This window comes from Lissotriton vulgaris, chromosome 4_1 (assembly GCF_964263255.1).
Source record: "Lissotriton vulgaris chromosome 4_1, aLisVul1.2, whole genome shotgun sequence".
NCBI lineage: Eukaryota > Metazoa > Chordata > Amphibia > Caudata > Salamandridae > Lissotriton > Lissotriton vulgaris.
The window spans coordinates 1,352,577,503-1,352,593,669 of NC_141691.1; the positions used below are offsets into that span (position 1 = coordinate 1,352,577,503).

Sequence of the window (16,167 nt, forward strand, 5' to 3'; positions counted from 1 at the left end):
GTCGGTTATGGGCAGGATGGCACTAGGCAAAATGGTTCTGCTGCCCAGGTGCCTAAATGCTATGCAGTACTTGTTTTGTGTCCTACCGAACTCCTTATTTCGACAGCTTGATGGGTTGTTGGTGTCGTTGGGGTGGTCACAAAAACTGAGCAGAATTTCACTAGAGGTCTTAAAATTGTACCATGCTGACAGCAAGTTGGGGCTTCCGGACCGTAAGTCATACTAGCTAGCTGGTCTGCTCCAGTATGCTGTGTTGTGGTGCAAAGACAACCCCAATTGGGAGAAGACGCTTCTGGAGGGATCGGTTACAGCAGGCGACCTTCCCAAGCTACTCATGGCAATTTGCAGAATGCCAGCAGGTACCCCTTTTATACTCTTGCAGGCTGTACAAGCATGGGAAAAAATGGTCACTCAAGTTTTGAGGTGAGCACCATACGCTAAGCTTCTCCCCATTTGGTGGTTGCACCCGTTCATGCGCATACGCAACTCCAGGTCTGTTTCATGCTGGGTAGAGGGTGGCTGTCAAGGGGCAAGATATCTGTTTCTAAACAGCTCCTTCATGACATTGTAGGAGGCTGGGATACACTTCTGAACAGGTCCAGGGCAGTTTTTGCAATATGCAAGCGTGTCCCGCACAGTCCGTGAGCTATGGACAATCTTCCCAGACGAACCCAGTGACTCACGTCCTGATGGTGATGCTGAACCCAGGGTCCACCAGAGGTATCATCTCCGGGTTGTATACTGCTAAAGAACTATGAGACTCATGATAATTGGATATGGAGTCCTGGAGTCCCCCCTTTCAGAAAGATAGTGAGGACGTGATAGGGCGCATGTGCATTAAGTAACCAGCAATGCCAGATGGCAAAATTATACTACTTAGAAAGAGCTTATCTGATACCTCAGTGCCTGCACAGGGTTTACCCAACCTGTTCTGCTCGGTGCGGAGTAACCCGGCTGACTTTACACACTTCACATGGACATACCATGCAGTGAGGCCCTTTTGGGAGGAGAGTTTGCGTAAGGTTTAGAGGGTGATAGGAGTAAGAGCTGAACTAACAATACAATATTGCCTATTAGGACTATTGCCACACCCTAAAAAAGGTAGGAAGATGAGATACAGATTTGCTTGACTGGTACTGGCCAAATAGTGCATCGCCATTCACTAGGACAGCCCGCTACCATCGCCACAGGGTAAACAGAGAGATGATCTACTGGAGTGGGCAGCTGCTCAAGAGTGTCGGTTCCGAAAAGTTTGCACAGATGACTATCTGGAGAGGGTCTTCGCGATTTGGAGCTTAATGATAGACCTCTTGGGAGAGGACGGTGAAGCGGTGGTTGAAGACTCCAACCTGAGTTCACCCAGGACTTTGGCTGCAATCCTTTAAATGGTGGTTGAGGACCGAGACAAGCTCTAGCGTGCCCAGCTAGCTCCCTCCACAGCCCCTAGTGGAGGCTAGATGTATCTTGTGGTGCAATCGGTCTGAGAAGTGAGTAAGAAGTCTGATAGTTGGATGGTGCGGCACTGTGCCCCAATAGACAGTTGATTAAAGATTTACTAGCTACTGTATATGTGTGATCGTGTGTTACTCTACCCCAGTCCCACCACCCCGCACCCCCAATACCCTGTGGACTGCCCCCAATGGATGAAAGTGGAATGATCCTATTGGACAACCCTTGAGAGACGGGATACTACTATGCTGCAAACCTGTTCAATTATTTCTCTGTTATAGGTAAGGGTGTTCATCCAGACAGTTTTGTTATTGTTTACTATTTGTATTGTACTGTTTGCACATTTAAAATGTGAATAAAGATTTTTTTTTTTGTAAACGTTGCTGACTCAAGCCTTAGACCAGTGAAAGACTATAATCCGGAGGCCCCATAGGCCAGCTTTCTTTAACCTTCCTCAGATTGCCGTTTGTGTATTAGAGACAGATGATGTTTTCCTCCAGGAGACATCTGTTACATAGATTATTTTGAAAGTAGAAAATACCAGTGAGCCATTCATATGAGTAATCAAATGCCACTTAACAGTGGTACTCTGATCTCTCCAAATAAGATCTTCCTCTTGTGATCTAAACTTTTTTTAATGACTCGGCTACAACCATAGTACTATTTAGCGACTCTAAATATTCGGATATGAAAGATGACTTAAGGAGACCGTTGTATACCAAGTATCTAATTGGGCAATTGGTTGTGATGAATTATTGTGTGGATCGTACATTTTTTTTAACATTGTACCTGTCTATGTAACAATATGCTCTTCATGGCTCAGTTCTGGCGGTCTTGTCAAATTTACAGGAGACTACATTTTTTATGATGGAACTTCAGTAGGGGGATTGACGCAGGGAACGGTAGTTGCTTAATATGATATTTATTCCGCACATACCCAAGTGATGTTATGTTACCCAATGTGGTCTAAGAACCGCTATAAAAATCTACGTTTGAAACCAATAATTATTGTTTCCACAGTGATTACCTAAGAATTGTTGTTGGTAATAATGCATGTAATGTGTGGTGATATTGTGCTTATACACTCACGTAAATGTGGTGCACAAGATGCAAAAAAGTGACATGCGTGCAAATTTATACTGTAATATACTGTTTAGCACCGGGACACTCTTTGGAGTAGCTGTTCGCTGTATAAATCTCAATAACATAACATTACACTACATGCACATTTTGTTTTAATTCGGCTACGTTTGACAGCCACGTCAAAAGGTGGCTAAAGAGTTAAGACTTGGTATTGCATTTGAGCATGCTGACTAACATACTGGATTTGGTTTAGGTGAGTAACATCTGCTGTTTTTTTTTGCAGGTTCTGAGTGCAAGGTTTCTGTTGGTGTCTTGAATATTAAACTTGAGTTGTACCCAAGATTAAACCAGACATTATCTCAAGACATTGTGAATGCCCAGGTAATTGCCCGTGGGTGCTGCATCTTTAATTGCTTTTATTAATACCAAGTTAGTAATGAATCTTCAGAGTCAGATGAAATGACAGTCCCGCTATTTCTTCAGCAGTTTTTCTAAGTGTGGCACTTGAATATCAGCAAAAGATTTTGATGAACCCTTTTTGGTAACTCTGTGGTGCTGTTTAATTGGTCTAGTATGACAAATGTTTGGAGGACCCAGTTGGTTACTAGATTTGAGCTCTTACCACCATCAGTTTATTTCAGTTTCTTGACTTAATGAATTGTTTTTATGGCTACTGTATGGTATTTTAGAACCATGCATTTGTTTTAATATGCAAAAAATATTAAATGAATACATAGCCCAAGGTGTCCTAATTTTTGACAAGGACATTGGTATTCACCAGTACACTGGTGATACCCAGATGTACCTGGGGGTCTTGTGTGACCCTCATGTTTGTTTGGCTAGGTGCAGCCTTTGAAGCATTTAGGCATATATCTGAAGGTGACCCCGGCCAGGAGGCAGCTTGCCCTCCTCACTAATGCCAGCAAGCAACATAAGATCCATAATTGGCTCAAGGACATTAGTCTGGATTGATTTACATTGCCGCAGCTCCCCGAGGTTCAGAGCTTAAATCCAAGTACTGGTCCAGTTTTGCCTTGTTTGTGTCAGTAGATCAATGGTGGGAGCCTCCAAGAGCAATCTGACACCCATGGAGAGTGTCCTTCATGCAGCAGCCTGCTTCATTAATGGTCTCTGGGATTTCAACAGGATAAATCCAACCCTTCAACAACTCCAGTGACTTCCTCTGCCATGTCTCATTACCTTCAAGATCAACGGTATTATCCATATGGAAATTAAAGCCCATACCTCTTTGAACCTGTCTGCAAAAAAAAATATGTTTTGAGCCCTTTTCAAAACGCAGGCCAGCAACTTGTTGGATTCAAAGCCAGAAAAACTTTTTCCAAAGGTGTAGAACTTCATTCCAGTCTAAGTCTGCCTGGGACTGTCGCTCATGTGGTCAAGGAAAAGAACTTCAAACCCTGCTCTTTAAGCAGTACTATATTGCATTGCCTGGTTAAAAACTGCATGTATGAGTGCCCCGTTGTACCCCTGCTGCAACCAAGACCCCACCCCTTCCTCAACCATACTTCACCTTCTAATACAGGATGCTGCCTTCCCACAAGCCTCCTTTTCCCTTTACACCTCATCCTTTCACCCTCTTTTTCCGAAGCCCAGCCCTCTGGTGTCAATACTGGCACTCTTTCCCTCATACTATTGTACAGAACTGTGTTGCTTCTGGTTAGGCTTACGTGACGTAATTCCACACACATAGCAGATGGAGGCCTTTAAACCCATTTAGTCACTTGTCTTCCTGCTAACTCCTGAAATTGCTTTCTTATTGCTGTTGCGTCTCAGGCGATTATTTTTTGTATCCACTATTGTTTCAGGGAGGCATTTCCTTTCATTTGCCAGTCGTTTCCAGAAAATGTTTTCTTCAATTCAACATACTGATATTTGAAACTTGTGGGTGCTTTTGCCACATCATAGCAGGACTAAGTACTGCTCTCAGCAGCTGACTAACTCAGAAAGGTGTCCTACTCCCTTCTACACATGCTTTGCACCTCCACCAAGGATCTCCCTTTATCAAAGACTGGCATGGATTGACCTGGAACTTGGTAAAAAGGGCTTTGCTTGATGGTGTTCTAGTCATTGATCGAGAAGGGCATTGTGAAAGAGGCTGTATGTACTGTGAACCTGTCATCTCTAAACGTAGCACTGAATCATGTGAATGTTTTGTTTCTAACCTATTCGGTCTTATGTTACTGCTGTAACAAAATATATTTTGCCTGACACTTCTTTCTCCAGACATTTGGTTGAAGAACATCGATAAGGTTGGTTAATAGTTATGTTAGAATTCCCAGCTCACCTTGCTGTAAGCTAATGTGAACATAACTATTTGGACACCATGGCTGCAGTTCTCGTACTTGACTCCTAAGGCTCATTAGAAGGTCTTTGCCCTGCCATTTAATAACAATGTTCTGTATGCCACTGTTATAAAGTTTTGTTCCTATGTACACCCTTGCTCCATGTCCCACTTGTCCCCTTCGCTTCTTACCCAACTCCTTATGGATTCTTCCTACATCCCAGCCGTGTGCCAGCTTTCCGAATTACCTGCTTTCCATGTGCCAGTTATTGTTGACAGTTGCTTTTCTTTGTATCGGTCGTGAAGGCTGTGTGAGAATAAACGAGGAGTTGAACTTACCTTTTCCGCCTTGCGTCTCACTTTAAGAGCCACCTTAAAAGATAACCTTATCACTGGCATTACAGCTTGATTTTGTCACTAAGCCTACTCAGGCAAAAGAAACCAAGCTTTGGGGAAGCTGACTAGGTCCCAGTGTGTAAAAAGAGGATTAGTCACATTCACTGCTGGTATGAACATCCCCTAAATCTAAAAAAAGAAAGATTTAGAATTGACAGTAGCCCTGATGGTGAATAACTTGCATTTGTCTTCTCTAATGGAGGTGAAGCAAATGGTAGAGAAAAAATCTGACATGCATTAGTGAAGATCAGCTGTGGGTGGCATTAGACATAGTGCAACATTTAGCAGTATAGTGGTACCTGTGAGAAAATGGCATAGATATCTCTGGATTTTCAGGTATTGTTTCCGTCAAGACCACCTAATTGCGGTGAAAAAACAGAAGTTACTAATGTTCCTAGTGGGCAACAAATACATGAAACACACAAAATCTTACCATTCGGTCTGTAGTCAACACCAACAACGTTCTTCAAGTGGATGGCAGTAGTAGCTGCATGCTTCAGAAAACAGATCATTTTCGTAGACCCCTAGGTAGATGACTGGGTGATCAAAACTTCTACTCCACAGGATGGTCTGCACACTTCGATTGACACTAAGCATTCTTGGCCCACTGGACTTGCACGTCAACCAGATGAAATGAGCTGCGGTCCCAGCTCATTCCTTTCACTATCGGGACATTGTGTAGGACACACTGCTTGACGTGAAATAATATCCATGCTCCTTCCTTTTCCATTAAAATTAACTGACCAAAGTGCCATTAGCAGAGCATGATGGGAATCGGAGCATGATGGGATACTGGAAGACTGTGATTTCTTAAAGACCTAGTGTCAGTTTTCCAGTCTACGGGTTTGTAGCCTATCTGTCTACTGTGCCCTACTTTTCCTATTTATTCCTTTTAATAGAGGTTTGTGAAAGATCCTTCTGACCACTTCCTTTACGTAAGTAACTTTTTAAACTTGCAATTGATTTCATGTTTTTTGTTAGAAAATGAATAAAATTTCACAAATTGAGGGGAGCGTGGCCAAGGCGGCGATCATGGCGGACGCGGCTTGAGCGAGCTCCGTCGCGCCGTTTCATTATCTGCCACATATCCTCAATTCCTCTGCCCGGAATAAGCCCTGAACCACGGTCCCAGCAGTCGGACCGGACGGAGGTGCCCGACAGCGTTTTGGGAGCTGAGGCTGTCTGCGGAGCGAAGGCGGAGGCCCGTGGTGGCGCGGCCTGCTGCCGCGCATAAAGCCCGGACCTCGAGTTTGGCGCCGCCGGACAGGAGCGCGGCACAGCCGGCGGGGCAGAGGAGCGGGGGCCAGCCCGCGCCCTCGGAGCTTGGGCGGACGCGGTGTGCCCGGCGGCTCAGCGAGGGACAGCCTCGGGGCTGACGGCGCGGTGCCGGAGAGGTGAGGAGTGCGGCAGCGGCCGGGCGGGCCCCGCTCGGCGGTCGGATCGGACCGGGGGACGCGGCAGGCCGGCGGTTCATCTCCCGCCCTGTGACTCCCTCCGCCTTGCTCAGGGACTACATTCACCCCCGGCATTCACTTAGAGAGGGGCAACGAACAGTGGCTGAGGCTGGCAGCAGAATTTAAACAGCGCCTCCCACGCGGGACACTGTGGCCTTCCTTCCCCCTCCCCCCCCACCACCCCCCCCCCTCCCCCTCCCCGCGCCACGGACACTGTAAGTCAGGCGCGGAGCCCTCTGGGGGCTGGGGGATGGGGATTTACCAACAGGCAGTGCGGTGGCATCAGTGAGGGGCGTTAAGCCAAGACCCGTGGCCGGGGCGGCCAAACCCTACAATTGACGTTATCCTGTGGCCGGGCCCAGCGGCGGGGAGGCATGGTGGTGGGGCCCCTGGTGTGAGGCCTACAATTCTGTGTGGCTGCGGCTGCCCCGGCCTGCCTAGCCCAGAAGGGGGGTGCGAGGCCACTGGCACCAAGGAAAAGGCGTAACGCCAGTGGATTCAACTGAGGGCAGCCACTCATACCCGGATTGCAATTCCAGTGCTGTCCTGGCCCTGGTGCCTCTATCAACAGGCGGCCATGACACAGGGTGGCAACAGTGGTCATACCTCAAAGCAAGGAACGATTGACAAGTTTACGGGGCCGGCTGGGGGTGCCGGAGCGGCGGGGCGCCCTCCATCACCCGTCCCCGACAATGCCGCCCTAATGGCAGCGATAACTCAATCCAGGGACATGTTTGACGCTAAAATTGGGGCGGTTGGGGCTGACGTCACGTTACTGCGCCAGGATTTGCGCAACGCAGTTGCTCGCATAACGGAAGCGGAGACGAGAATCACTGGTGTGGAGGACGATGTCTCGACCCTGAAGAAGAGGGTGGCCAACCTGGAGGGGATTCAGAAGGGCCTGGCGCTGAGGGCTGAGGACGCGGAAGGGCGTGCTCGGGGAAACAATCTACGCTTTGTGGGCTTTCCGGAGGGCTGCGAGAAGGGCGGCATGGAGGCCTTCCTAACCCGCTGGTTGGAGGGATGGCTCCCTCCGGAATCCCTTTCGCGATGTTTCATTGTGGAACGGGCGCACCGAGCACTGACCCAGAAGCCACCGGTGGGGGAACGCCCGAGACCGGTGATAGCCCGGCTGCTCAACTACCACCACCACAACACGATTCTGCGGCAAGCGCGTCTGAAGGAGCCTTTGCTGTTCGAAAGCCACAAAATTCTAATATTCCCGGACTATACAAGGCTGGTTCAGCGTCAACGCCAGTCCTTTGCGGAGGCCAAGTCGCGACTGCGGGGATTGAATATCCAGTATGCTTTGCTCTATCCGGCTCGCCTGCGGGTGGTATTTCAATCCAAGACCCAATTCTTCAACACCCCGGAAAAAGTCTTTGCCTGGACTGATGAGACAGTCCGGATCAGGGTACACACTCCCCCTGGTCGAGACTCGGATGCATCCTCTACAAATGGGCCCCCTCGGACCCCGCGAGGGTCACGGAGCAGGAGCAACTGGAGATCTCACACCAAGAAAAATCCTCCCTCGGAAACAGGAACGGCCGGGCGCGATGGGACATCAGGCTCTCAACCTCCGACATCATAAGCTCCGAGGGTTTTGGCAAACTGTCTAACAGGAGTCGGAGTGGTGACTGCGCTACTCCTCAACGTAGACGGCGTTTGCAGACTGCAGTTTGAGATGCCGGCTGAACAAGTAACTTTGTGGTTCGGGAACCGGGCGGGGGGGATGACATAAGGAGGGCGGACTCGACCCCTCAGTTTAGAAGGGTTTGTTAGTGGGGGGTAGGTTGGGACTGTGTGGGTAGTTTTTTGGGGATCCATTGGGATAGGGAGCGCCGGACCTCCCGTTGGGGGCTGGCGATGGCCTACACCGCGACAGGTACTTCAATGTTGTTGAGGTATAGGGTGGGGGGAGGATGGGGTGTTTGGGGGTTGTTGGGACTAGGGGAACCGGGGAGGGGGGGGGGGGTGTTGTGCGGGCAGTTGGGTGGGGGGGGAGGAGGGAGGGTTGTTGGGGGGGTAGCTAGGATTGACACAGTGTCTGCGCGCAATTGGCAACAACGATGTATGTGTGTGGGGCTCCGAAAGCCTGGGTCATTGCTTTTTCTCCCCATTGACAATGGCTGACGTCCAGGGAGTGGGCCGTCCGCAGGAGATGCTGCGGGTGGTGAGTTGGAACGTCCGGGGGATGCTGGACAAAATCAAAAGAGGGGCGGTGTTGAGGCTGGGGAAAAGGGAACGGGCAGACGTTCTCCTGCAGGAGACGCACCTCCAAGGCTCTAAAACCCTCAGCTTACAGCGGTACGGCTATCAGCAAGTGTTTCATGCAGGCTTTGCGCAAGGGTCCCGAGGGGTGGCAGTTTTGGTGCATCGCAGGCTCTCCTATGTGCATGAGACGCAATGGGTCGATGCCCATGGTAGATATGTGTTTGTTAAGGGTACGATTGGGGATGAGCCGATGGTTTTTGGTAGTGTGTATGCCCCACCCCCGCTGCAAGAGGCGCTCATTGAAAAGCTGTTTGAGGTGTGGGTCGAGATTCCGAATGTATTGTCGATTGTGGGTGGTGACTGGAATGATGTGATGGATAGACGGATGGACCGCTATAGGCCCGGTGGGGGGCTCCCGTCAGACGCCCCTACAAGACTTAGCGGCTTGGCTCAGGGAATGGGATGGATAGATGCGTGGCGATACCAGCATTTCCAAAGCCGCGAATACTCCTATGTCTCGGCTGTTCACGGGTCCTTCTCCAGGCTGGATTACCTGTTCATTCCGTCTCCCTGGATAGCGAGAGTTGCCTCCACGTCTGTGCTCCCTCGTGGGGTCTCGGACCACTCTCCGGTGACGCTAGATCTTTCCTTGGATAAGAGGCGACAGCCCTTTCGGTGGCGCTTATCTGCATGGCACTTACAACAAGACCACTACCGGACACATATCCGGGAGGCCATTTCTCACTATTGGAATGAAAACGACGGGCCTGAAACGGACGCCGTGGCCCAGTGGGAGGCTCTGAAACCAGTAATCGGGGGTGTTGACATTGCCTGGTGTGCAGGAGCCCGCAAGACCCGTAAAAAGGATATAGAGGAAGCGGCGAGGCGGGTTGGGGACTTCGAGAGGGACTGTAGCACTAGCGACACGGTTGAGGCGGTCGGGCAGCTGCTATTAGCACAGCAGTCATATTCGTCCCTGTTGCTGAACGAGGCGCGCCAGCTATGGCTGGCTACGCAGAGTAGAATCTATCAGTGGGGGGACAAATCCAGTACCATGCTCTACAGACTCTGCCAACACACTTTCCAGGCTCAGACTCTGCCGGGTATTCGCGATGAGCGGGGTAATCCCGTGTCGGCTCCGGAGGACATAGCGGCCAGCTTCGCACAGTACTATGCAGCCCTGTATGCACCCAGGAGGTCCTCCCTGCGGAGGACGTGGATACATTTTTGGCAGACCTTCCGCCACGTGCGCTCTCGGACGAGGGGCGCGATCAGTTGGAGCTCCCCCTCACATTGGAGGAGCTGGGTGTGGCACTTGGGGAGTTGAACACTGGAAAGGCCCCTGGCCCTAACGGGTTCCCGTGCGAATTCATGAAGACCTTTCATCTCCAGCTGGAGGTGCGGTATAGACTGGCATTAGAGGCAGCCAGGGAGCGAGGTCGCCTCCCGGCGGACTGGCGACACGCTGAAATTGTTGTCTTCTGCAAGCCCGGGAGACCCCCCGAACATCACTCATCGTTTAGGCCGATTTCCCTTTTAAATTTTGAGGCGAAGATCTTAGCGAAGGCCCTGGCCAATCGCCTCCTTCCTTATATCACTGACTTAGTCCACCCCGACCAGGCAGGGTTCATGCCCCATAGGGCGACGAGACACAATATTCGCCGCGCGCAGGTAGTGGTTGAAACGGCCCGGGCTGCTGGGATACCGGCGGCGCTCCTGTTAGCCGACATTGATAGAGCGTTTGTTTCCCTCAGTTGGGTTTATCTCCAGGCGCTTCTGTTCCGCCTCAATCTTGGGCCTCGCTTTCTCTCATACCTACGGCTGCTATATACGGACCTGACGGCGTCTGTGAGAGTGGCGGGAATGGTGTCAGCCCCCTTTTCTATCGGACGGGGTACCAGGCAAGGCTGCCCTCTCTCACCCTATCTATTTGCGTTGGCCATGGAGCCGCTGGCGGCGTGGGTGCGGATGGATGCACAGCTGCGGGGACTTGAATGGGAGATGGGCCCGTCAGATCGCATTGCACTCTACGCCGACGATGTCCTCTTCTTTCTTACGGACATAAATAGGTCTGGGCCTAGGGTATTGGAGATCATGCGCGTCTTCGGGGAGGTATCGGGCCTACGCTTAAACGTACGGAAATCCACGCTATGGGCGCTGGGAGGGGGGGGAAGCCTGGGGCTCTGGGCATCTATGTTACAGGAGGCGGCTGGCAGAATTAAATACCTGGGCGTCTTTCTGACTGAAGTCTCGGGTGTGGCCTGGGCACGAAACGTGGTGCCCGTATGGGACCGAGTGCGATCAGACATGAAAATCTGGTCCAGGATGCCCCTGAATATTTACGGCCGCTCGGCGATATTCAAAATGGTGGCCCTCCCGCGCCTCCTCTATCAGCCGCAAAACTACCCGTATCCCATTGCGCCGCAGTGGTTCCGCCAAGTGAACTCGGCGCTGAGTCAGTTTCTTTGAGCCGGAGGAGTGGCGAAAGTGGCTCTTCGCACCTGCTTTCTTTCCACTTATTGTGGGGGCCTGGCCACCTCGGACATTTTGTCATACTACCAAGCGTCCCAACTGCTGGTACTAAATGAATGGTGGTATGGAGACCGCAATGACCCGGCCTACGCCCTTGAACGATTCTTGATGGACCCGGACACTTTGCATACCATTCTATATTCGGCGACGGTCAGGAAGAGACTCCCCGTGGTCACCCAAGTGATCTTCCAGGTGTGGCGTGGAGCCCTGCGCCGCATGGGGTGGTGGAATAAGCTAACGAGAGAGACTCTGTTGTGGCAGAACGGGCGACTACCGGCACTAGCGTCCCTACGGGGATTTCGGGGCTGGGACGCCATCGGCATCTCCACGCTGGGGCACGTCATGAAAGGCACAACCCTTAAGTCGTTCCAGGCTTTGAGTGAGGAATATGCTATGCCCAAAACCCAATTTTTCAAGTATCTGCAGCTGCGACATGCCCCCTCCCCCTCCCTGGTAGGGCTGGAGTCATTGCCCGAGTTTAGTCCCATTGAGGCTAAGGTGTTTATGGGGGAATTGGAAGAAAGGAAAATTTCTAACATATATCAGACCCTGGTCACGCACTGCTCCTCTTCCCTTGACAAACTGCGCTCTGTGTGGGAGGGGGATGTTGGGGCTTTCGAGGAGGAGGACTGGAGGGAGGCCCTGGAGGCCCCGAGGGGTGCGGCGATAGCCATGAGATTACGATTCATTCAATTTAAATACTTGCACAGGGCCTATTATACTAGAGACCAACTGTGGAAGGCTGGTTTGATTGCCTCCCCTGAGTGTTTGAGGTGCGAACGGGCGGTGGGTACATTTCTCCACACAGTATGGTCGTGCGAGAAGCTGTCGAGGTTTTGGATGGGTGTCTGGGATTGCTTGTCTGAAGTGTTGGGCTGGGACCTCCCCCGATCGTCGCAGCTAGGCCTGCTACATATCATGGAACAAGTTGGGGGCAACATTTATAAACGTCACCTGTTAGTCCTGGGCCTCGTAGTGGCCAAACGCGATATAGCCCGGGCCTGGAAGGATCCCAGAGCCCCCTTGCTGGAAGTGTGGAGGAGGGGTTTGGACTATTGTATGGGGCTGGAGCGTCCAGTGTTTGAGGCCAGGGGCTGCCCCCGGAAGCACTTTAAGATATGGAAGCGATGGGCGGACTATAGAGGGCTGTGGCTGGAGCCTCTCGAGCCGCAAGACGTTGGAGCAGAACATTTACTAGTGGACCGTGGGTGAAAAGGAGCACACACTGTTAGTGAAACGATAACTTATGCCATTGGACTATGTAGACGCTGTGTGGAGGTGCGGGGGGGGGACCCGGGAGGGGGAGTAGGGAGATGGGAGTTGGGTTTTTTTTCTATTACCAAATGCTGATCGGACAGAATGTATGAGATGACTCATTATTTGCTCACTGGTCCTTTGGTGTGTTGAGGGACAGTGTCCCATATGTAACTCGTCAGCAAAATAACAATAACATTTGTTCTGAAAAAAAAATTCACAAATTGAGCCTTTCTTTGAGGCTCTAAAGCTTTTTATTTAATATTGATGCCCACAGACCCTGATTCTACCTTGATTTTCACCTCTTTCAAAGTATTGTAAAGGGATTTTTAGTTTGTTTCTTCTGCATTGCTACTTTTTAAAAAGCTTAGACACAGTTTACCTTCATGGTAAGTGAATAGCACATGAAATGTAACGGAAGGATATTTGGACGAAGCACTGGAGGTACTAAAGGCAAATACATTTTAATTTCTTTAAAATGGCTGGTTTGCCGATTGGTAGACAGATTCTTGACATGCAGTAAGATGAAGTTTATTTTTAAGAATAGAAATCTAATGCAGTTACTTTTCTGTACTTGCTTTTCGGTCTGTGGCATACGTTGTATTCACTTTTTGATATCTCTTTCTGAAATTCAATTTTCCAGTTTCTAAGAGTAAGATGTTCTGCATAGTGTTGATTTTATTATTGGACTGTAAGTGAGCTTAATTCCAGCCTGTGAACTCCATCAATAAATCTTTGAAATTAATGGTTCGCTTTTCAAACAGCTCGCATTGGAACACCAGAAGACTGCAGAAAAGGAACGTTTGTTTCTGGTGTATGCCAAACAATGGTGGAGGGAGTATCTGCAGATCAGACCATCACATAGCACAAGACTGGTAAAGATTTTTGCACAGGTACGGTGGGTACTCCTTGATTCGAAAACCATTTTCTCAGTAATTCTAACTGCTTTACTGTCTTAATAATGGACCGTTACACACTGAAAGTCCTATCAAATTTCTGTCGCCCACCACATGAGCAACATTTGGTCCAGCTGAAGCGGTGATCTGACACATATTGGAGAACGTCTTTGGTGGTCCTATTCTGCATTTCTGACCGCTCACCGCCAAGGAGTTGTTTGTGCTTAAAAATATTGCCATTACTAAAAATGACTTGGACTAAACCATAAGGACTTTTACTCTTACAAGAGAATCTGTCTACATATGTCTAGCGCCGAGACGCCTAAGGGCCTTTGTTCGCGCTCTATAAATGTCATTAATAAATAAATAATAATAATAAATAAATTCATGTATAGCCAGAGTGTAAAAGCAAATCATTCTGTAAGGCTGAGAAGGGGCCTGCCCCATTGTAGTTAAGTGCATGCTCGCACGGCTCCCTATGAAAATATCAGGCTGTATTGTCTAGAAGGAAAATAATGCCCCATATCTAAGCAGAAGACCTGGGGCGGCATGCCTGACAACAAGTGACTAGGTTAATTTATTGTCAGTAACTTGGCTTATTTGTTTTTTTCCCCATGCATCATCACACATGCATTTGGAGTGTGATGATTCCAGTGGTGATTATGGTGCTTGCTTGTTTACAGCTATGAACAAATCAATCACCCCACCACAGCATCATTTTGATAAATCTTGTTTAGATGTCATCATTCTTAAAGCTAAAGAAGTGCATAGAAGCCCAAGTAAACCCCTAACTGGAGGAATGAGGCACCCGCCTTATTTGTAAGTTAATTTGCTCGGTATGTTCCATTTAGGAGCAAAACAACCTGTTTACTTTATAGCTATGTCTCCTGCACCTCCAGCAGCATTTGTGAAGATGCTTGTTTTTCCCTTTGTGGGCCCATTTGCTTTAATCACTGGTGTAGCTTGGTTGCTATGAGTTTGACGTAATCTTCATACTTTTCTTATTTAAGTACCCCCTGTTGTGTTTCATAATTATCGATTCAAATGCATATTTTTTCAATTACAAATGCATAGTGCTGAGTATTGTTTATTATTTGTTTTCTTGCATGTTTCTTTGTATATTTGTTTTGTTAAGTTTGCATGAATATATTTAGTATTTCTTTCAGAACAATCTGATAGCTCAGTTTGCAGGAATATATAATGTCATGTTTTGATAGTTTGAGTGTTGTAGCCAACAGTTATTTTCAAACCGTCCACAATGTTTCACATTGTTCAGTATTTGTTTTGAGCGCATGAGTAATCCTTGATATATGTAATACAAATAGTCAACTATCTTTCACATAAGTGTAGGTAGGTGAAAGTGCATAAAGGCTCAAATGCTATTGATTGCTTATTCTGACAACATTCAACTAGCTGAAAGGAGTATTCAAACTGCATTTAGACAATTGTTAGGGAGAAAGGAATCTTCACTTACAGGTAGCAGAAAGCTGAGAGGTCGCACAGTCAAGAGCTGTATGCAACTTCTCCTTTTCAATGGCAGGCAAATAGAGTTATAAACACACAAAAGCCTGGGGGTCTAGAATAGGAGTCAGAAAAGTACTCTGAGTTCATAAGGCTAAAAGCTACAAAAGTATGCTGACTAACCAAATAGTCTTATATCAAGTAGGTAACTCAGCGCATCAGACCACTTGCAGAAGTAGGTGAAACCCAAGGTCCAGGGATGGATTCCCATCAAAGTCTTGTAGGTGATCAAATTTTATCATCTGGTCATCCAATGGTTGGGCTAGCATGTCTCTTGATCACTGAGACTGCATCTAGACCCACCTGTAGGACTGGGATCAAAGCCCACAATTGCCTGTAGACCATGCGTTTGATCACTCAATGGGATAAGGTGCAGTGCAAAACCAAACAAAGTGAAAGTGGTGTCAGAGTTAAAAAGGAATAAAGATCTAACAACGAAGCAACTTTAATAGCTGTAAGCCTTTTTCTGATTAAAAACACAGAATAGCGCAAAAAAAGCAGTGTCAACAAATAACTGCTAGAGGGGCCGACGTTTCTGCCAAAACGGGGGAAAGGAACCTCCCAAGGCTTTCTTCAGGGCCTCTGTTCTTATAAATATTTGTGCTACTGCTGGTGCATACTACAGAACTGTATAACCATATAAACTGTGATTAAATCAAAAACATAAAGGATATGTGTTTCTATTCCTCCATGCCAAATGGTGTATCATTAACCTACAAAAAAGGGCAAAATGGTGTAAATGCAACAGGTCGCACTACTAGTAAACAGTTAAAAGAGATTAATTAAATACAAGGAGCAAATTCCTTACTCACCCATAGTGGCAGGGCATAATACCTCACCTCTCCTGGACCAAGCTCAGGGTGAAGGAGGCCACGCTCTACAAAAGTAAGGAAAAAGCAAACTCTCTGTGAAGGAAGAGGGGTGGCTCTACTCCTCTCCACTGTCAAAGGGTACCACAAACATCGAAGACCACCCAGATTGACATAGGAACAGACCGCCCTTGGGTTCTGAAGAGTTTCTCGAACTGTAACAGCCAACAACTGATCTATTTGCTCACTTGTCCCTG

The 16,167-nt window shown here is 48.5% G+C and overlaps 1 protein-coding gene across 1 annotated transcript in view; it reads left to right on the plus strand.

The window, feature by feature from the left end:
• Positions 1 to 16,167, plus strand: part of CEP76 (centrosomal protein 76) — a 304,664-nt gene that overhangs the window by 193,668 nt on the left and 94,829 nt on the right. The window contains exons 6-7 of the mRNA XM_086965581.1: positions 2,816 to 2,913; positions 13,449 to 13,577. Of these exons, the coding sequence (XP_086821707.1) occupies positions 2,816 to 2,913; positions 13,449 to 13,577 (227 nt within the window). The remainder of the gene's footprint in view (positions 1 to 2,815; positions 2,914 to 13,448; positions 13,578 to 16,167) is intronic.